The sequence below is a fragment of the Ictalurus punctatus genome, chromosome 17 (assembly GCF_001660625.3).
Source record: "Ictalurus punctatus breed USDA103 chromosome 17, Coco_2.0, whole genome shotgun sequence".
Classification (NCBI taxonomy): Eukaryota; Metazoa; Chordata; class Actinopteri; order Siluriformes; family Ictaluridae; genus Ictalurus; species Ictalurus punctatus.
This window is the reverse complement of record NC_030432.2, coordinates 10,353,761-10,377,073: the sequence shown is the minus strand read 5'-3', so window position 1 is coordinate 10,377,073 and position 23,313 is coordinate 10,353,761. Positions and strand designations below refer to the sequence as shown.

General features: G+C 38.7%; 2 protein-coding genes across 2 annotated transcripts; both read left to right on the top strand.

Annotated features, from left to right (window-relative positions):
- The first annotated feature begins 467 nt into the window (after nt 1-467).
- appbp2 (amyloid beta precursor protein (cytoplasmic tail) binding protein 2) lies at nt 468-14,896 on the top strand. The gene is made up of 13 exons (XM_017490639.3): nt 468-868; nt 4,261-4,349; nt 4,747-4,898; nt 4,982-5,105; nt 5,349-5,517; nt 7,229-7,318; nt 7,489-7,556; nt 8,595-8,700; nt 8,802-8,926; nt 9,453-9,538; nt 9,752-9,942; nt 10,137-10,302; nt 12,539-14,896. Exons 1-13 carry the CDS (start codon nt 731-733, stop codon nt 12,799-12,801), a joined length of 1,767 nt encoding a protein of 588 aa, XP_017346128.1. The 5' UTR covers nt 468-730; the 3' UTR covers nt 12,802-14,896.
- A 6,311-nt stretch (nt 14,897-21,207) lies between these two features.
- On the top strand, nt 21,208-22,491 carry LOC108277596 (cytochrome P450 2D17-like). The gene is given in 4 exon segments (XM_017490410.3): nt 21,208-21,367; nt 21,494-21,679; nt 21,751-21,894; nt 22,293-22,491. Coding segments are annotated over 4 exon segments (681 nt in total). The 3' UTR covers nt 22,484-22,491.
- The last annotated feature ends 822 nt before the right edge of the window (nt 22,492-23,313 follow it).

Sequence of the window (23,313 nt, the reverse complement as noted above, 5' to 3'; positions counted from 1 at the left end):
TGTCTCTTAAATCAGACCTTTCTGATTAAATGTCTCCCTTTAAAAACTGTACTACAAGTGTCCTTTCTGTATTGGTCACCCAGTCATGATTACTATTCATTCAGCTACAGCCTGATATGAACATACTGAAACATGCACCAGCCATTTTCTTTGGCACAAACAGAAATGATGGTCCTGTGATCAGATGCATCCAGTAGAAATACTGGGAAACTTTATTACTTTCAATAGGGAAGTTAGGACAAAAGCCACACCTCCTGCTTATATATCTCTGCTGAATATCACATTCAGATGGATATCTCTAACGCATATATATAGGCTGCTCGATTGGGATTAGAGAGGATTAGTCATTGTCCCATGATCGCTCGGTCAGTTTTATTAATTAGACCATGCTGAATTTACTAATACTGTTTGATGGGCGTGGCTTGCGCGAATCCTCACGTTAACGGCTTGTACGTAATTACGTCATGACGTCGCATTCGACAAACGTCGTCGGTAAAGAGAGAGGGGGGATTTCGAGGACCAGATTTGAAATATGCGATTATGACCGGGTTTGCGTTTATAACCCAGACGACAGCGATCCGTTTCGGTCGCTTTGGGGTTTTTTAGCTGATTGGAGTGTATGAGGAGTGACGGAGAAAAGCGTTTTACCTTCACAGGGTAGCGAAGGGAGAGAAAGTAGAAAGGGGGTGGGAGGGAGGCTGTTGCTGGATATTTGGAGAAGGAAAACAACATGGCCGCTGTGGAGCTGGAGTGGATCCCTGAGACCCTGTACAACACCGCTATATCAGCCGTAGTGGATAATTACACTCGGTCGCGACGGGACATACGCTCACTTCCTGAAAATATCCAGTTTGACGTCTACTACAAGGTAAAGAACAGTCGTTATAACGAGGTGCATGTAGAAGAGCTTTTGACTGGCTAAGCGGTTAGCGTGGGAGCTTGTGTAACGTTTACTTGGCTGGAAAGATTAGCTAGCGTTAAACTAGCGAGTCTGGAAGTTTTATTATTTTAAAGCAATTTTGTAGGTCTCCGTTTGAAAAAAGGTAGCGCGTCTAACTAACCAGCAAGTGCATAGCTTTGGGTGAAAACGTGTCAGTTTATCAAATAGAGGTGTTTAGTGTTCTACTGTCCCAGCTAGGAAGTGTGAGGTGGTAGAGAACTGTGTGTGTAAATATCAGTAACGTTAGCTAGCTAGTCAGGGTGATTAATTCACTTAGCGGGCTGGTGTTAATGCATCTGTCCCGGACAGGATAATGACTTACTCTCACTACTGTTCGGGTGTTTTATAAGGTTTAGTTATCAAATATAATTATAAAATATATTATATTATATAATTATATTATATTATATAAAATATATTATAGTTATCAAATATAATTATCAGTTATTAGACAGTTATCTAATAACTGTCTCATGTTGTCATTATGTTGACGTGGAGGCATTGACGTGTTGAATTTCTGGGAGTGTTCATGTTGTGCTTCTCAATATGAATATTCTAAATACATTTAATAATGTGAATACACTGAATAATGTGACAGTTAAACCATTCAGTTATATTCATGCATCAACAGATGGTCAGTTTCATCAGCAGTGTAAGGGGGAACTCTGACAGTATAGATCGACAATCCAGATGAATAATATTAAAAGGTTAAATCACGTGAGACTTCAGTAATGTAATTTCATATAACAGATGGTTATCATGATAAAAAGATGTTGATCGTGAGGATTAAAGAGTTACATCACGTCAGGGTTCCACTCACTGGTCCAGCCATGGTATCCAAAGACGTGGTGGAAGGATTCCCACGTGTTTGTCTTTTAGATTATTGAAATAGATGATTTAAATTTGTCTTTCCAATTCTGTTTGACACTATCTGAAATAAAATCTGACTCCTATTGTAAAAACGTCAATCGGTACGTTTACATGGACAACAATAATCCGATATTAAGAAACTAGCATGTAAACAGTGATTATTTTTTACCTTAATCCGACTAATGTCATACTCGAAGTAAACACAAATTGAATTAATACATGTGGAGTATTCCTATTTTAATCGCATTATCGGAGTGCGTTACAGACATGTACACACCTTAATCACACTATTAACATCATGTGGGAGTTATCACCGCATTTTACTTCAGGACACGTACACACACGGCAGTGCACAACTGTTTGACGGCAAACAGAGCACAGCTGCGTCTGAAATCGCGTACTTACCTGCTATATAGTAGGCGAGATGCATGCATTTCGTCTATTAGTACGTATAGTATGACAAATGATTAACTGCACTTGAAGCTTTTGTAAAATGAAAAATAAAAACACCCAAAACTGTATACGGTTCCATAACGAAGACAAACTGTATGTTGATGCGTGGAATTCTGGAGGGACGGCGTGGCGTGAGGACGTAATGACATGTTGGGTAAATCGAGCAATGTTCTTTAACATGTAACACGGGAACATGAAAGGAATATTCTAAAAGCCTTAATGTAAACACCTTAATCACAATATTGTCTTGTTCAGAATATGGTCATTAATTAGCTTACTACTGTAAACGTAGTCAATGTTATATTTGTTTCCTAGTTATTTTTACATCACAGATCTGTGGGTACTTTTGATCTTTTACATTTCAGAATATAATGAAGTCTAATAATTTATTTAAACAGGTATAAACACATCCAAATCCAATACTACTAACAATAATAAGAAGTAAGAATTACATTCAGCATTACATTATCAATCAAATTCAAGACATAATAATACAACATAAACTCAAACTTTCAGTACCAGTTTTTTTTTGTTTATTAAAAGTAAAATCCACAAACTGAGTGTTACAATTATAAACACTTATATAAAACTTGTAAATTTATAAAACTTTAAATTAACGCCACTGTTTGTCCAATTATTTATATATATATATATATATATATATATATATATATATATATATATATATATATATATATATATATATATATATATATATATATATATATATATATAAAAAACATCTTTTTGTCGGACGCAACTGCAAATATAGGCGGGAACAGGTTATGACATAATACGTCAGGGCACTGAAGTTTTATATGTAATTATCTACATATATTCATTTAGCAGACGCTTATATCCAAAGCGACTTACAAATGAGAAAACACAAGCAATGCGATATATCAAGCAGAGAACATTACAAGTAGTGTAATTATGTTTTACAGCAGAAAAATGTTACAGTATTTGAAGCAATTAAAAAATTATTTTTGTTTCCATCTATTAAATATACCTAACGCATAATGCCGTGGTCACACTAGGCTTTAGCGCTCCACTGACTCCCATTCAAACGCGTCTGAAAACAGCAGACCGGAAACGCAAGCTCATGCGTAGAGTTTTCCTGCTACGCTGCGTGATTAACGTTAAATTTGGTAAACTATGTCTTGCATAATCATTCCACATGAAAACGTGTGATCAATAGACGATCGCAAAAAGATTTTTTTTTTTTTTTTTGTGGCATGGCACTCTCCTGTACTTTACAACAGAACATTGAAAGATTATAAAAACAACTTGAACTACATGTTGAAATACATGTGTTTCAAGCCTAGTGTGACCACAGCATTACTCCGAAGCGCGTTTTCGTAACAGAAGTAATGTAATGAGTAAACATGCCACGTCCTGGGCACACCAGCTAATCGTTAATGAGATTCGTTGACGACGATTTTCATAATCGCTTATTATCGATTTTATCTATTAGTTGTTGCAGATCTAATTGTGATGCACATTGTGTATCGTAGAAGTGTCCTCATTTGAGTGATTTATTTTTGTTATATCGCCCAGCCCTAGTTGTCAGTGCTTTTATATAACTTGTCATGCGAGATTAACATCTTCAAACTTAATTTTTCATAATTTGGTGCTTTTGCAAATTTGCAAAAGAGCATTGCTTAGCATCCTTAAATATTACAGTATGATGTCTTTTCCATTGTGGCATTTTTTTTTTTTTTTGATTTCTTTCCAGTTTGAGGAAAAGAACATCAGCATCATTGCAGATTTGTGTCCTGCAGTGTGTCTGTGTTTCAGTGCAGGGTTCAGCGAACACCGTGTCCAAGTTCTTGGAGCGTTTTGTCCGAGAACCGATGTTGCGCAAACCGCACGTTCTGATTGTATCTATTTCTGAATGGCTTTTGTTGTTGCATTCCCAGGGGAAAGGGTCACTTGTCTGCATTGTGCCACATGGAAAATAACTGTTACTCAACCTAGCATTTCTCTGTATTTTCCAGCTTTACCAGCAAGGCCGGCTTTGCCAGCTGGGAGGGGAGTTCTGTGAGCTTGAGGTCTTTGCCAAAGTCCTCCGAGCCTCTGACAAAAGGTACTGGACAGTGGGACAGAGATCTGTTTGTCAGTATAGTATAGGAATCAAGTATGGAGTTAATTTCAGTTAACGTTTGAACATCTCACTGTATGAGATTTGGATGGTTCATTATTACTCATTCAGGATGAACATTTTGAATGTTTATTTTGTAGAAATCTCCTTTTCCTTTACTTTAATTTTGACTTTCTTCTTCCAGATCCTTCCTCCCAAGCCCCCCCAAAAAATTCAGGATAAATATTTCTGTTATTTACAGCAAATGAGTAATGAAAGTTGAGGCATATTTCAGAAACTTCCTGTCTTTCTTCCTATTGTGTTGGGGTTTTTTTTGTCTGCTGGGAACTTGGTCTTTGTTCCTTGCATTGCCTCTGAGATTTCTTTACCTGTATCCTCTCAGGCACCTCCTACACCACTGTTTCCAGGCACTAATGGACCACGGCGTGAAAGTGGCTTCAATCCTGGCCAACTCCTTCAGCCGTAGATGCTCATACATTGCCGAGTCAGACGCTCACGTTAAAGAGAAAGCCATTCAATTTGGCTTCGTTTTAGGTCAGCAGCTATGCTGTTGGTTTGTTTTATTTATTTATTATTGTTGACAGAAAGTGGTAGTAAAGTCTCTGTTTTCCTGTCAGGTGGCTTTCTGTCAGACGCTGGTTGGTACGGGGACGCAGAGAAAGTCTTCCTGTCGTGTCTCCAGTTGTGTATGTTGCATGATGAGATTCTGCACTGGTATCGTGCACTGGAGTGCTGTGTGAGGTGAGGGCTAAGTATTCTTTCTGCTGTATGGTCGAGACATTGATGAGGAAAATATTAGCACATAGCTGTCATTTTGACACAGGACTATTTTTACAGTGTCAGTTACTTCTTACTTTAGCTGGAGCTCAGAATTAAACTCAATCATATTTGATGACTAGTTACTCAGCGATAATTTATAACTTGCCAAGCCACGTCACAGGTCCTTTTTTTTAATTATTGTACCTCCTGTTTGGATTGTGTCAGGTTGCTTCACGTGCGCAATGGCAACTGCAAATATCACCTGGGAGAGGAGACGTTCAAACTGGCCCAGTCATACATGGACAAGTTAGCCAAACATGGTCACCATGCCAACAAGGCTGCCCTTTACGGAGAACTGTGCGCTCTGCTGTTTGCCAAAAGCCACTATGATGAGGTAAGGAGCTGAACACTCAGGCCTGATCTCTTTTAGACGTTTAGAAATAGGTGTGGGCGATCTTCCCAAAAAAATCTTGTCGTGATCTTTGTAACACACAGACATGAGCCACGATCTGAGTTGTGAGCTTCTTCTCAATTTTAAGAAGTACTATTGAGAATATCCCGACCGGAACAAGCCTATGGACTTATCTATTTGCACAATTTAAAATGTAATATTGCATTAAAGAATCAGTTGTCATTAAAACCTGAGTTAAACTTTATTTTAAATGTTGAAGTTGTAATCAGCAGTCAATAAATACAACCCCAGTTCTGAAAAAGTTGAGACAGTGTGGAAAATGCAAAAAAAAAAAAAAAAAACTTTAAGAAAATATTGAGAACACATTATTTGATGTTTTACTTTGTGAATTTAATTTATTTTGGAAAATCTACTTATTTCAAATCTGATGACTGCAACACACTCCCAAAAAGTCGGGGCAGTCGACTGTTTACCACTGTGTAACATCGCCTTTTCTTTTTTCCCCCCATTCATCCATTATGCTTTTCTTCAGCTGCGTAACTGTACTGGGCCTTCGTTGCCTTATTTTACACTTCATGATGCACCACACATTCTCAATTGGAGACAGGTCAGGACTGCAGGGAGGCCATGCTAGCACCCGCACTCTCTGCTTACGCAACCATGTGCTTGTAATCTGGACAGAATGTGGTTTGGTGTTGTCCTGCACAGGATGGCAGCATATGCTAGAAAATGTGTACATATCATTCTGCATTAATGGTGCCCTCACAGATGTGCGAGTTACCCCTGCCATGGGCACTGACACACCCCATACCATGACAGACGCTGGCTTTTCTGGACGGTGTTGCTGTACGGCTTCTGCTTTGCACAGTAAAGCCTTGGCTTGCATCTGTGGATGCAGCGGCGAATGGTGTTGAGTGACAAACGTTTACCAAAGTATTCCCGAGCCCATGTCAGGATATCCATTACAGACTCATGACTGTTTTTAAGACAGTGACGTCTGAGGGATCAGAGGTTTTCGGCCTTGCCTGTTACGCACTGGGATTAGATATTTAATAGGTTTTTTGAAAGACATGCACTCTTTAGCTTCCAGTCATCAGTAAAATGGATGGTTGGATTCGGGTGCGACTCAGATGCACGACAAAGTCGCTCGTCGTTGCAAAAAAAATTTGCTGTGCTTTATTTGTGCAGCAGTCCTTGGTCGGCATTCGCTATACTTGGCAGTATTGAAAAATATTTGGCAGATCATACCTGCATCTAAAATATGCATCGTTCTATTGTCCGTAGCTTTGAATAGCACCATGTCCTTGCCTAGATAGAAGTGAAACACTCACGGCATGTTCCTTCGGATGCATCCTTTTTAAGGTGATTGAAAAGATTTGTCGTAAAACCCCCGGAAGTGCCGAGCGTTACCTGGTAAAGTTTACAGATAACTTTTCTTTGAGAAATATCTGATATCTGATGGAGACGTGATATGATTTGGCCAGTCGGCACATCCATCTAGTAGGCAATCATTCTTTTGTAGTTTTAACATTATTATGAGGACATAAAAGGTCATGTTCGTTACGATTCGCTTGAAAAGTAGATCGTGGACGTCTTCAAGATCGTTCGTGATACAAAATCGTCAGATCGCCCATCCTTATTTAGAAAAACTGTAACATACTACATGTTGAATATGTACTCCTTGGTGTTTCAGGCATACCGCTGGTGTATAGAGGCCATGAAGGAGATCACTGTTGGCCTGCCAGTGAAGGTGGTGGTTGATGTCCTGAGACAAGCCTCTAAGGTATTTCTTTAGCACTGTGGTGTTGTCATGTTTGGTTCTCCACAATCATTTGACATTTGATTTTATAAATGAAAACCGTCTGGACTAGCATAGCAATATATCCTTAAGCAGATTTAAGATTCATCTGGACTGTACAGTGACTCGTTCTGTTACTAATGCTTCTCCTGCAGGCATGTGTTGTTAAAAGGGAGTTCAGGAAAGCTGAGCAGCTGATAAAGCATGCAGTATTTCTAGCACGGTAAGGTATCTCTGACCAACGGGTTGACGCCCTCTGTTCCATGCCGTTTTATTACGTTAAGTATGTTTATTTGAAATAGCCAGGTAAAGCATCAAGTTATTAGCAATAATAAAACTTAACTTGCTTACAATAACTTAATAGTAACTAGAGTAGTATTTGTTGCAATGCGTTCTTCATAACACACAGTGTTTCCTGCTCATTCACACACACATACACGCGAACACTAGGGCTGTAACCATACATTGTATTATCTGATACAAGGCTCTCTGTTCGATAGGTCTGCGTCTCAAGCAATACATTCGACAGACTACACAATAAAGCATTCCGCTTGTAATACAATACTGCTTATATTATTACTCGGAGGTATAATCAAGGTGATTATTATTGTTGGTGTTTTATTTTTTTTATTTTTTTTACTGCTCAGCCCTAGTATTGTGTAACTTAATTATGTTAGGTCTGTCCATTAGTTTGGTCATTTATTGTAAATGTCTTCGAGTTATTCATGTATATTTATATATTGTAAAATTTCTAGCAACTTTCTGGATCTGGGTTTTCAGTGATGCATGTTAAAAGTATTGCATATTTTGTCATATTCTGACAAACCCCCTCTTAGTAGATTTTCTTTGTCTGCCTCATTTTTGGTGCTTTTCTTGCTTTAAGGAAAGCACATGTGGAGTTTTATTCAGTGCAGAATAGACATGATTAACACCACTAAACACCGGTCATGTTGTGTTCTTTGTCACTAAGCATTATGTGTACATTTTGTATGCAGCTCTTAAGTAGTACAATGCTTTTACATTTAGTGATTTTGACAACTGCTCGTCATTTAAAAAAATAAAATAAGATTTCCCCAAAATCTTTACTAAGCACATTTTTTTTCTGAGCATTCACTGAGAAAATAGCAACTGTAGTTTGCCCTTCTCCATGACACACATTGCCAACCCCTGCTTTAACCAAATGTTTTGTTTTGTTTTCTTTCCACATTAGTAATCTTGCCGGGGATATTTTTTTTCACTGATTTATAAATGCATTTTTCAGGGAGCATTTTGGACACAAGCACCCAAAGTACTCTGATACGCTGCTGGATTATGGATTTTATCTGCTAAATGTGGATAACATTTGCCAGTCTGTCGCCATATATCAGGTGGGTTCAGTGTTGTTTTCGTGAGAATCATCACACATTTATGGAAAGCTGTTTTGTTGTTCATTAACCACGTTGGATTTTTTAAAAATGTGTGTTGTCAGACTGCCCTGGATATCCGGCAATCTGTGTTTGGAGGGAAAAATATCCATGTGGCCACGGCACACGAGGACCTAGCATACTCCTCTTATGTGCACCAGTACAGCTCTGGAAAATTTGACAATGCACTGTGAGTAATGCTTTCTATTCCTGGACCTACTATTTGGCTAGACAGAGGCACAAGATACTGACTGATCAATCTGATTTTTTGGAAATCGTCAGGGGGAATTGTTCATTTTCTCACAATTTCTGCTCCTGGGAAGGTGTTTACATATTTGGTAGGCCAGAGGCAAAAGAGCAAAGATGTCCCAGCACAAAGAGAAAGCATGCAAACAAATTTCACCATTTTTGTTGCCAAATACAGCTGTTCACAAGATCAGACGATACTTGGAATAAAATGACAATGTTAGTCATAAACAACGTAATTCCTTTGGGACTTTTCAATGGCTCTTGGAATGTTTTTGGATATCAGACACGTGAACACAGACCTCTGCTTGCTGTTCTACCCTTTAACACGGTTAAATTGTTCTGTCAGAAAGGGGACGCCTTTATTTTTATTCACAGAAAAGTGTATTCAATAAGATAAAGTGCCCAGTTGATATGTAATGTTTCTCAGTGCTCTTACTCAAGACGTGTGGTTTTTTTTTTTTTTTTAGATTTCATGCAGAACGGGCCATAGACATCATAACTCACATTCTCCCTGAGGATCATTTACTACTCGCCTCCTCCAAGAGGGTGAAAGGTGAGCGCCACACTCAACAACATTTTATAACTCCTTCAAAGTGGGATCTCTGTACAGAGAAGAAACGAGAAAACCTCAAAGAAAAAGAACTTTGCGCTTTCTTTGTGGTTCAGTTGGTTTCCCTTTTGTGTTGAAAATGTAGAACTTATTTCACTTCATTGGCTTCAGCAATTTCATTCCTGTTGCTTGTGTGTGTTAATTATCCTTCACTAGCACTCATTCTGGAGGAAATTGCCATAGACTGCCATAATAAAGAAACAGAAGAGCGGCTTCTGCAGGAGGCCCACGACCTGCACCTCTCCTCTCTCCAGCTAGCAAAAAAAGCCTTTGGAGAGTTTAACGTCCAGACAGCGAAACATTACGGCAACCTGGGCCGTCTCTACCAGTCTATGCGCAAGTTCAAGGTAACAAGATTATATTTTTTCTTTCACTGAGTCAGGCTCATCCAAATTAAGAAAGTAAATCGACAGCTGCCCCAGTTGATTTATATTTTAGTGGTATAGTGTCACATGATTGGAGTAAGGTAAATCTGATGTGTACAGCGGGATATAGTCTGTGGAGTGTGAACCGACTCCTTTAAAGCGGTGTTGTATTGTAGGAGGCCGAGGAGATGCACATAAAGGCCATCCAGATCAAAGAGCAGTTACTGGGACAGGAAGACTATGAGGTGGCTCTGTCTGTGGGACACCTGGCTTCCCTTTACAACTACGACATGAACCAGTACGATGACGCCGAACGCCTCTACCTCCGCTCTATCGCCATTGGTGAGCCCAACATAAATATACACACACCTGACCAAAGCTCATGTCGAAAGAGAATTGTCCGCCCCAAGTGACGCAACAGAAAAGCATTCTACCGATCATCTGGAGATCGCAGGTTTAAATCCCGATGAGTCCACAGCCATAAAGGGAGCAAAATTTGTCGTGCTCTCTGGGTAGAAGGGATGGTGTGGAATTTTTGTTCTCATGTATGCAATTAGTGTATGCAAAACAGGCGATAGTGCTTTCTGAGCCTGTTTTGCTGCCCTGTGACACCATATGGGCAGCAGTTTGAAGAGATTTGGTTGGCGTTGCGTGTCTCTAGGAAGCTCATCATCTCCTGTCATGTGGTATGGGAGAGCTGGACAGTGGGTGGAAATTGGCATGCCTCCAAATTGAGGAGAAAATGGAGGGGAAATAAGAAAGAAGAGCAGTGTCGACCATTTTACATCTATTAAGCTACATTTGGATTGAAAAATGACAAATAAACTGTACCCTAGTGTTAACTCATGGGTTCATATTCAGTCATGTGAAAAAATAAGTACACACCATGGAAATTGATTGCGCTTTTGACATATTTGAACAAGCAAACATTTGATCATCTTTGAAACAGTGCCTATCATTGATTCAACAGAAATAACAATAGATGTGTGATTGTTTTGTGGGAAAAGTAAGTACACGCTTGGCCTCAGAAGCTAGTATTGCCCCCTTTAGCAGCAATAACTTCTTGTAGGTGTGTTTGCATAATTGTCCAGAAGGCTTGCTGGAATTTTTGACCACTCTTCCATGCACTATTCTTTCAGTTGCGAGATGTTTGAGGGTTTTCTTGCATGTACTGCACGTTTCAAAATCCCCCCCACAACATTTCCATGGGATTCAAATCTGGGCTTTGACTAGACCATTCCATAACCCTCTTTTTCTACTTTTTGAGTCATTCCTTGGGGGATTTGCTAGTGTGCTTAGGATCATTATCCTGTTGAAAGGTCCACTTTCGGTTCAACTACAACTTTCAGACAGATGGCCTCACATTTTCTTCAAGCACTCTTGATGCAGAATTCATAGTTGAATCAATGAATGCAAGCTGTCCAGTCCCTGAGGCAGCAAAGTAACCCCAAACCATAACATTTCCACCACCGTGCTTCACAGTTGGTATGAGTTACTTCTCCTGAAGTTGTCTCTGGTCTGTGCCAAACATGTCTGTTGTTACTGTGGCCAAACAACTCTATCTTTGATTCATCTGTCCAGAGCACATTATTCCAAAAGGCCTGGTCTTTGCCTATATGCTCATTGACAAAATGTAGTATTGCAAAGGCTTTTTCCTGGCACATCTCACATGCAGGTCAAATGTGTACAATCTCTTTCTGATTATAGAAGTATGCACTTTGACACCAACAGTTACAAGACTTACTAGCAGATCCTCTGATGAAATTTTAGGGTTCTGGAGACTTCGTCTTGTATCAGACGGTCTGCTGACACATTTGAAATTTGAACTTTGTTCCATTTGTAGAGTTTCCTTACAGCGGAATGAAGTATTTTAAATAATTTGGAGATCTTTTTAAATCCCTTGCCAGACTCCTAGGCATCCACAATCTTTTTTTCTGAAGGCCTTATAGAACTCTTTAGATATTGGCATGATGACACCACACACCTTAATAACAAAGGGAACACCAGACACTAGATATGAGAGGGATATAAATAAGACCAGTCTGATCTTTGACGTAATATGTAATACAATGACTGATCTGATTTTATGTTAATTTAAATTGTGAAAATGACTACAAAATGTGTTATGTCATTTGATAGACTGTAACATCTTTATTAATAGGCACTGTTTCAAAGATGATCAAATGTTTGCTTGTCCAAATATGTCAAAAATGAGAACAGTTTCCATGGGGTGTACTTATTTTTTCACATGATTGTTGCTTAGCAACCATGTGCTTGCTAGTTCAAAGTCTCGACCCAGAGTTGGCCATAATATTAGGATTTATTGGTTGAGATAAAAGTGGGATCCATCCATATGACTGCAGGACACTACACTGTTGTGTTGTGTTGTCAGCCAGAGGACGATCTAATCATGGTTAGCACTATGACATGCATCGCATAATTAGTATAAAGCTAACATCTATGACCTAGTGAGAGTGAATAAATGTCTATTTGGAGATACAGTATCGAGATGTGTTGGTTTGTTTTTGGCTGTCCAGCCTTATTTGTTTTTGTTTTTAATTCCTGCATAATTCCATAGGTAAGAAGCTGTTTGGAGAGGGCTACAGTGGACTGGAGTATGATTACAGAGGCTTGATCAAGCTTTACAACTCTGTGGGGAATTACGAGAAATTGTTCGAGTACCACAACATCCTCTCTAACTGGAACCGTTTGAGGGACAGGCAGTTTGCAGTGGCCGACGCCCTAGAGGACGTCAACACCAGCCCCCAGACCACAGACGAAGTGGTGCAGTCCTTCCTGCTGTCAAACAGCCACGCTGTGGGACGTTCCTGTATGGGTTAAAATTACAGGACCTTGTGGTCTTCTTTCCACACACCTACACTCACCTGCATTCTCACACATCCTCACCTGGATTTATTCACATCTAATCACACAGTGCAGCGAGAGAGACTGGATCCTGAAGCTGCAAGGTCACCCATGTAAGCAGGTCCCACAGCCCTGTTATTCACATGAGCCCTGGTGAAGAGACAGGGCATATCTATTAATGCAAGCAGAACTCTTCCGCTGGAAAAGCGGCCTTCTGATGGCACCATGTTCATGTTCTTATAAAGGATTTTTAGACTTCAGAGGACCTGATTATTTATCTGACTTGGTAAAAAGAGATTTAAAAAATAGGCATAAAAAAAAACAAAACCAAGAAAGCAGCCTATTAGTTTTACAGATTGAAATAATAATAATAAAAAAAAAAGCCTATTTGTTTGTTTTTTGTTTGTTCGTTTTGGGGAGGGGGGGTGTATCTGAAGTATTGCTCCACACATGCAAACTGTCGACGTTCTCTACCTGCACTCCCAATGCTACAAAGCTCCCAAAGGACAAACTGTGTGCTAAGCCAGGCTCTACAAGAGAGACCCATCACTTTCCTGGGATAAGTGAAGGACAGACACGCATCACATCACACATGCTTGTGTTTTAAATTCTTTAGGAAGTTTGCCACTTCTCTTCACCATGCAATGCAGAACCCTGCATTAAAGATTACCCGGTTGTTCTGTTTTGGAAAGAATGAGGAAATCTGTGTTACATTTTAAGCGTTTCTGGTTTCTTTTTCCCTTCATCATAATGAGAGGAATGGACATTATGGACCAGTGGATTTATTATTGCTTTCCATGCAGAGTTTTTCCTTTTGTTTTTGTTTTTTCCTGATTTTTGTATCCTTGCATATTAGTACTGATATAGTTTCATTTAAAAATGCCAATAATTTATATACAAAGTGTGCTATAATCTTGTAGGTGTATCATTGCAAGTGGATGAGCCAAAACGACTGATTAAAACTGATAGTGAGAACATGGTTGCCAATATGAGTAAGTAGAGGGTGAGAGGACAGTAATCACTGCAGAGTCAAACAGCGAAGCAACACATAAACACAGAAAGACAATGGTGATGCACACGAGTGTGTCGTCTGGCCTGTTCTAATTGGTCATGGTAATCCTTTCAGAGCCCTATTCAGATTTGCACTGATGAAGACCTTTAGCCCTCTGCCAGCAAATAGAGCTGATCACTGCAACCGGCTTTGTGAAGAGGCTCCACTACAAGGGGACCAATTGTATTAGGTGTGTTTATAGTGTAGGGCTGGAGTGAACTGATGAGCACTTTCATGGAGGCAGATTTAATTAGTCACCATGTACCATGCACATGATGGCTGCAATCTCATCGTCCCGATTAATTAAGATTCCTGATACTTATTAATCACCTCTCTCCACTTGTTTTAAAATTCACAACTACAAAGATGCTCGGTGAAGCTTTAAACAAGGTTTACATAGAAGCATTTGTTACTTTTGACAGAGGCAGTATTCTCGAACACAACTTTCCAAGTCACATTCAAAACATATGATTGTGGTATATTCTATAGGACTATTGTTTTAAATGATGTGTGGTTTGTTAGGTTTTTTTTCTTCCTATCTTAAGTGACAAGATCAGATTGTGAAGTCTACTTTAATGTGTGTCTGTGTGTGTGAATGGTGAAAGAAAAAGAATAGATAGTAAATGCAGAGTGTTGCCTTGGTCTGCATCGAGTGGTTTGGAATGTACCCATGCAGTCACGTGCTACTGCAGTGAAGACCCCAGCGCTAAGAAAAGTCCCAGCCTTAGCCTTAATGGACGCTCAGTTGGTGGTGCTCTGGCTTTGTCAGCCCATACGCTTGCTTCAGACCCTGCTGTGATATTAGTCAACTGAATTTCAACACTAGCTCTCTTCTAGGTCTCACATTCCACGTGTGAGTTAACCTCACCTGTTGTTATACTGTTGAAAATCTGATTTCAACCCATTGCAGATGATATAAAGGGAATCAGAAATAGTGGAAAAGTTTGCCTTGTTTACACAGAAAATGTATTGGAATATTACAACACAACCAATAAAAACCACCTGTGATCTTCATAATGATGAATTTCCCATTTGAGTGATGATTTGTAATAACAGGGCAGGGTTACTATTGATCATCCTGAGGATGTAGTCAGATATTTGTGACTGTAAAACTGTTGGTCATTTTGTTGTTTGAGAGTACGTTCATTTCTTCCAAAGTCTGTACGAGTCTGTGCACATGAAAAAAAGGAGGGGAGGGGGAAACAACATAAAAAGTACATCAGTCTCACCCAGATTACAAACTTTTATTCTAAACGTATCTTAATATTCAAAAACTTCTATTCCTCGGTTGGTCCTGTATGGTGTTGCGTAACGGTGTAGAGCAGTGGAGATTTGGAAATTGTAGAAAGATCTGAAGGTATTTGTTCTTGTCTTAATTTAGTGGTGCAATAGTTCCTAAAACAGAAATGAAGGTCTTTATTAGTCATCTATTGCATCTGTAATTACATATACACTGATGTATAAACTTACAAATGATTTATAATACCAGAGAGTGCATTACATATAAACAGAATCCCTGGAACTGAGAATGTTTTTGTGATAGTTTCGGCCAAAAATGCTCGCTTGAGTTTTTGTGTGTTTTTTTATTTGTTTGTTTGTTTGTTTGTTTTGTTTTTTTTGGCAGAAAATGACTTGAATTGGCGAAATTGCAATTGCATGAAATTGTTTCGCACGCTCTTTCACAGTGATGTTTGTTGGTAAATGAGAGCTTTTAACTGTACTCGTGTTCGATGCATGTGTATTGAAGAGGGCTGAATGCGTGTCGTGATGATGTCATATGACGCGTCTTTGCCTAAACCTGCAGAAAATCTGCGGTAATCTTGAAAAACGGCAAGCTCCTCTGAATATTGCAGAGTTTGTTTGATTTTGCGTTCATTTCTGCGATCGCAAATTTGCGAAAACCCCCGGAGGGACTGTGGAATGTTGAATGCTTTGTCAAGTTACACTTTACTCTTATTACTAAACACCTGACTACATTACCTGTATAAAATGTATTGCATTGGAGTTTGAACAGTGCTGACTGGGGGAAGTTTTCACAGAGGGCACTGGGGAATACACAGCACCCTGCATGTTTTTGGAAGAAAGCCAGATCAGACACTGCACACTATGAAAGGGAGCGTCCTGTCTCAATTACTTCATTCAACATGGTAAAGGTGTTTTGTTATTATTAATTAATTAATATTTCCTAGTAATTTATAGTTGACTGTCTACGGAATGATTTGGTTGAAGTTCGCATTCTCACACTCCCGAGTGGCACATCAGAAAAGTGTTTGTCCTAGGAGATGATAAATTTGAAACGTGACAATGCCACAGCCATCTGTTAGCTGGCAGCCTAGGGATTAATATTGGCAGTGCATTCTGGGTGGGATGGATGTTCTCTCACTCTCTCATTACGTGCGTCTGTGAGCTCATGTATGCGGAAGAGGGCAGATAGTGCTTTCCTCTGAGTGTTGTGCTGCCCTGTTGGGAAAGATGCTTTTGGTTGGCTTCATGTGTCTCAGAGGAAATACATGCTAGCCTTCACCCTCCCCGTTTGGTAGCCGTTGTATGACAGGAAGAACCTGGCAGTGGATGGGGAATTGGCCAAATTGGGGAGAAAAAACCCCACCACTTTTCCAGCAGGCAGCAAGCCTGAGCAAACTCTTTATTATATGAAGATGCCAAGTTTAGTGGAGTGATGTTGAAGTGTATTTCAGGCTCATAATAAAGTAGCATCCAAGGGCTTGTTTGATTTTCATGTAATTATGTATGTTTCTGTGCATTGTAGCTTTGGTGCTAGCTGTGTAACTCAAGTTTTAGTAGCTTTCCTAACACAGCCAAAATACAAAATTTATTTTCATTTAAAGAATGTCATGCTAAAAAAAAAAAAAAAAAATCTAATTCAGAAACATGCTCCAGGGGGAAAAAACACATTTCCTTGACCAGACCTGGTTTTGTTTTAATAGCAAGTGGAAGTGTGGAGACAGCGATACTGATTTAAATAAAACACAGCTAGTTCAGTCCTGGAAATCGGCATCATCTATATTACTGCATATGATCCTTTACTGTGGAGTATTGGTTGTCTGAATGGATGTTCATTCATTTGCAAATATCTATATAATGTATTAAATGTTTGACAAAAAAAAAATGTTAAATGCAAACAGAGCTATATCCTGCACTTTTTTTTTTTTTAAAAAAAAAAAAAAAAAAAAGTAAAAAAAAATAATAAAACCTGTTTCAAATATTCAAGCTTGTCACCAAAAATAAAATACCAGTTTGGCACTGGATCTACACTTATGTCCACCACAAATATAAAATGTCTCTCATATCTCGTGCAACAGCATCTAGTTCATTCCAGTCATTAAGCAGGTGTTTTCTAGGTGTGTCTACAGCAGTGTTCTCTGGTGGAACCCACCAGTATTTTTTTTTTTATTTTTTTTTTTTGTGCTCATTTGGATATCAAATCACCTTTCACAAACTAGTCCAGCAGCATATTACCCAACTGAAGTCATTTACATTTTGTTGATTTGGCTGGCGCATTTTATCCAAAGCAACTTTGGACAGGATACAACTGAGCAATTGAGCATTAAGGGTCTTGCTCAAGACAGAACAGCAATTATGTACTGTGCTGGGATTTGAATTTACAACATTTCAATCAGTAGCCCAGAGCCTTAAACACTGAGCCACCACGTCCCTATAATCCATACTACTACGGTAGATGCATCAGGTTTTGCTCAGTGTGGTATTCTCACAAAAAGCTAAATTGCCTTTTTTCCTCACTTTTTAAAAAAAAAAACATAGTCTGAATTAAATTCATGCTGATAATTCAATTTCCAGTAGTTCACATCAGTGCTTATCATTTTGTCGGTTCATACCATTTACTTAGTATCAATTAATTAGTAATTGTATTAATTAATAAGTATTTGGACACTTTTGCTTATGATATTTTATATATTTCCAGTGTGTACATCCACTTCAAATTCATACACATAATTGCTTTTAGGTCACCCATTCCACTGACCTTATTTTTTATACCCTATATAAAACAAGCATATATCGGACAATACATTTAATATAAGCCAAAATTCAAACCCTATATATTACCCCTTATTCAACCACTTAATTCCTTGAAGCCCTTGTTTAAAACATTAATATCATATATATTGTCATCACATGTGCCATGACATTTTAACATATTGTGTTTATTATTGTTATTATTATTATTATTACGTTAAAGGAACAAATATACACATCCCTTGTTTTGTGTAATTTGTGTGAAAAGCCATCTCCTTGCAGTCTGTGTTCAGGGATATTGAAGTGATGGGTGATAAACAACCACAGGAGAAGAAAATTAACTGTAGATCTGGCGTTACAATATAAAATGCTATTTTTTCCTTATTCATCGCATCTAGTGATGGGGGAAAGCAAAGCCTCATGAAACACTAAATTGTTTGAAGTGGTTGCACAGGAAAAAGAGTCTAGGTTCAAAAATCTGGCAACCATCTTACTAGTGACATCTTCTAGAGATTACATATAAAAACACCAACACTAACATTTGTACTAATGTTAATAATAATAATAAATATGATTCTGTTGACTGTTGAACATGGACATCATTACAATGCAGTTGCTGTGCAAAGCATATTACTTGACAATGAATAACATTGCTTTGCATAGTAATTGTGCTGTAATGATGTTCATAAAATTTATATATAATGAGTTGCACTGTGTGTGTCTTATTAATTATTCACAATTAATGTGTTATGGGCAGGGCTAAACGTTGTACTGGAGCCAGCCACAAGAGGGCCTCAGAGATCATTTGACTTCACATTTGAATCCCTATTATGATGTCCACCCAAATAAACTCACTGAGCATTTTATTAAGAGCAACTGTTCACATACGCATTCATACAATTATCTAATAATTTGCTTGTATTCTTCTCATTTGTATGTCGCTTTGGATAAAAGCGTGTGCTAAATGAATAAATGTAAATGTAATGTAATAAGCCAATCGTGTGGCAGCAATGCACTGCATAAAATCATGCAGATACGGGCCAGCAGCTTCGGGTAATGTTCATCTCAACCGTCCGAATGGGGGAAAAATATATGTCAGGATATGTCAGGTTGTACTTCTGTCAGCCAAGAACAGAAATCTGAGGCTGCAGTGGGCACAGACTCACCAAAACTGGACAGCTGAAGACTGGAAAAATGTAGCCTTATCTACTGAATCTCAATTTCTGCTGAAGCACACAGATGGTAGGGTCAGAATTTGGTAACAACAGCATGAATCCATGGATCCAACCTGCCTTGTGTCAACAGTCCAGGCTGGTAGAGTTGGTGTAATGATGTGGGGAATGCTTTCTTGGCACACTTTGGGTGTGTACACATTTACCCATCTTCTAATGGCTACTTCCAGCATGATTATGCATCATGTCACAAAGCAAAAGTTGTCTCAAACTGGTTTCATGAACATGACAACGAGTACCGTGTTAATAGTTTTGTATGAATTAATATGAATATTTTGGAAGGTGTGTGTGTGTGTGACCTGAGTCCTGAGTCCTGAACATTATGGTACATTATGGTATGGTATGGTATGGTATGAACATTAATCGTTTGAAGTTTATTCGATCATCATTTATCATTTCATTGAGTTGACTTTGTCAACCCAGCAACAATTTATCATTTTAAGAGCTTTTTTGTTAAATACAGGAGACATACAAAATGTGCAGAGCGGTGGGTCTCCAGGACCAGGATTGAAAACCACTGCATTATATCATGAGATCTCACTGATGCATTAATAAGAATGATGTAGGGCAAGTCATGCCCAAATGGCACCAAGCTGGATCTCCTCCAAATAACAAACGTGGTAAACAGAACAGCTGTAATCTAAACCAAAAAAAAAAAAAAAAAAAAAAACATTTGAAAATGTACGGTTCTGTCATTGTAATTTGGATAGTGTGTGGTTAGTCTACTTTCCAGTTTTAGTTTCTCCTCCAAAGGCATTTTGGGGGAAAAGATGACTAAATAATCAACCTTGTTCGCATTGATTACACATGCAACTGCTTTTTCAATTCAATTCAATTTTATTTGTATAGCGCTTTTTACAATAGACATTGTCTCAAAGCAGCTTTACAGAAATATCAACATGGTATACAGATATTAAAGGTGTGAATTTATCCCAACTGAGCAAGCCACTGAGTGGTGATGGTGGCGAGGAAAAAACTCCCTAAGATGTTTTAAGAGGAAGAAACCTTGAGAGGAACCCGACTCAGAAGGGAACCCGTCCTCATCTGGGTAACAACAGATAATGTGAAAAAGTTCATTATGGATTTATATGAAGTCTATATGGCCTTAGGAACAGCAGTAGTCCCAGCAGTCTGGAATTAGAGAAGATTTGAGCTCCATCCAGAGGCAGAAAGGATCTGGATCTCTAGTATCTCCATAAATTCGTGTGGGGCTCGGCGAAAGGAGAGAGGGAGAAAAAAGATTATTATGACTGCGAAGTAGTAGAACAGAATCTAGTCATGGTAGGCTTGACTAAACAAATAGGTTTTAAGCCTAGACTTAAACACTGAGACTGTGTCTGAGTCCTGAACACTAATAGGAAGACTGTTCCATAACTGTGGGGCTCTATAAGCGAAAGCTCTCCCCCCTGCTGTAGCCTTTACTATTCGAGGTACCGTCAAATAGTCTGCATCTTTTGATCTAAGTAGGCGTGGAGGATCATAGAAAACCAAAAGGTCGCTTAGATATTGTGGCGCAAGACCGTCTAGTGCTTTATAGGTTAATAAAAGTATTTTATAGTTAATGCGAGATTTTCCTGGGAGCCAATGCAGTATTGATAATATCGGTGTGATATGGTCGTATCTTCTAGTTCTAGTTAGGACTCTCGCGGCTGCATTCTGGACTAACTGGAGCTTATTTATATTCCTACTGGAACATCTTTTCACATGCGCCTTCTCAATCACTGCTGATGATGAGTTATGGGCGTGTTAGTGAAGCAGGCTGAAAAATATCAGCCTAAATGCTGAAGAAATGTAAGCGTTGTTTCACTCTGTGTAATCAGCTGACACGAGTATCACTGATAGGCTACATAAATGCTACAAAATCAGCCCCAGCCTCACTTTTCATACCATTCTCTATATTTTTCTTATGTGCAACATTGATGCTGCTGTTGTGGTTGGGTCCAATATAAGTCTAAAATATTCTGCTTTAAGAACAATTAATCTAAAATTAATGCCAAAAATGTAATGTCATATTGAAAGACAGGGGGACTTAGCTCTGCTAGCTCAGTTATACTAGTTTCTTGTGCTTAGATGTGCTATAGATGCAATATGTTTCTATGTAAATGCATGATAACTGCTGTTTTTCATCAGAAAGTTGATGGCTCCTCTTTTACTGAGAATCAGCTCTTGATGCATTTGCTGGACCTACACTTTGCTGGGACTGATACCACATCCAACACCCTCCTTACAGCGTTCCTCTACCTTATCACTCATTCAGATGTTCAAGGTCTGAACTATAAGTTAGACATTGCACTTTGTTATATGTCTGCTTCTTTTATACATTCTGGAAAGTTTATATAGGAAACTTAAGAAAGGTGGTAATAGTGTCATATGCCTTGTCTTGTATTTCTAGAGAAATGCCAGCAAGAGATTGACACGGTTCTGTAGGGAAAAGCTCAAGCGTCTTTTGAGGATAGACACAATATGCCATACACACAGGCTGTGATTCACGAGTCTCAGCGCATCACCAACACCGTCCCTCTGAGTGTGTTCCACTGCACCACAAGAGATACTGAACTGATGGGCTACAACATCCCAAAGTTAAAGATTTCATTTCATTCACATGCATTCACACCTCTTTTTGTCTGCTGCTTATCTTTTCTGCATTATAGGGCACTGTCATCATCCCTAACCTTTCCTCAGTGCTGTGTGAAGAAGGCCATTGGAAGTTTGCTCATGAATTTAATCCATCAAACTTTCTAAATGAACAGGGACAGTTTGAGAAGCCTGAAGCCTTCATACCATTTTCTGCTGGTGAGATTTTAGATGTGACTTCTTGACTTCTTCACACTGGAGCACAGAATACAGCTTCAACCTTTAGAAGCTTCAGCTTCAACCTTTACTGTTACCTATACTGCAGATAATGACATCTTAGCAAGTATAAATATGTTGAATATAGTCACATTTATCTAGTATTTGCTATAATGAGATTACAATAAACCAAATATATAATTATGAAACCTCTCTCTCTCTCTCTCTCTCTCTCTCTCTCTCTCTCTCTCTCTCTATATATATATATATATATATATATATATATATATATATATATATATATATAAAACCAATTTCAAGCTTGAAATACTCTTGTACTTGCATCAGAGGCTACTCTGCAATACATAAATAATTGATGCTATATATATACACATGTGTAGGTCTTCGGTCATGTCTCGGTGAAGGCCTGGCTTGCATGGAGCTCTTCCTCACTTTTGTCACTCTGCTGCACCGCTTCCAGTTCATTTGGCCTGAAGATGCAGGAGAACCAGACTTCACTCCTGTGTATGGAATCACACTTACACCCAAACCATACAGGATGGGAGTCAGGCTGAGACAGCCAGCTAGATAAATGTAGAACTGGTCAGCAAATGTTTTCAAATTGAGAACTGGTTTGGGATTATTGGTACAGTATAAACGTAATCAAACATGTTGTACAATGTAATTGAACAATACAACAAGAAAACAAGAACCCATTAACCTTCTCCTAGCTTTTCTTCACTAGCTTTCCACACAATTTCAAGGTTTAATTATTTATTTTTTAAAGCTCTTCATACATTACGGGATCACTTAGACCCTTTAATCACTCAAATCTTGAATCCCAAGTGACGCAATTAAAAGAAGATTTTGTCCAACCATAGCTCTGAAATCCCTAAATTATTTCTATTACAACCAGTTTTCACATGATCTCAGTACAAATACACTTGTTCCTGGAAGGCACGAGAGCTTGGTAGAAAACATACCTAAACAAACAGAATCATCATGGAGACCAAGGAACTATAGAAACAAGTCTGGGACAAAACAAGTCCAGTCAGAGTTTGTTCATTTAAAAGTTTGAATATTCCATGGCGCACCATTAAATCCATTATTTATGGGAAACAAATATGGCACAACAATGACCTTGCGTGACTGTGGGGATGATGTTATTGGGGTGCTGAGCAGTTGGGTCTCAAAACGTAGAGTTTTGTGTCAAGGTCAAAAAGATTCATTGGTGAATCATGAGATTGGCTAACCTTTTTCCACATGTTTGTGGAGTCTCCAACATGCCTTTTGGCAAACGGGATTTTCATAGAAATTTTATTTTCATAAAGTCCGGCTTTGTGGAGTGTCCGGGCTGCTGTTATCCTGTGAACAGCTTCTCCCATCTGAGCTGTGTATTTTTCCAGCTGATTCATATTTACC

Coding starts and splice junctions, on each gene's coding strand:
- appbp2 (XM_017490639.3), top strand. CDS start 731: ATGGCCGCTGTGGAGCTGGAGTGGATCCCTGAGACCCTGTACAACACC. Junction 5,106..5,348: donor GCACTGGAGTGCTGTGTGAG/GTGAGGGCTAAG, acceptor GGATTGTGTCAG/GTTGCTTCACGTGCGCAATG. Junction 8,927..9,452: donor GGAAAATTTGACAATGCACT/GTGAGTAATGCT, acceptor TTTTTTTTTTAG/ATTTCATGCAGAACGGGCCA.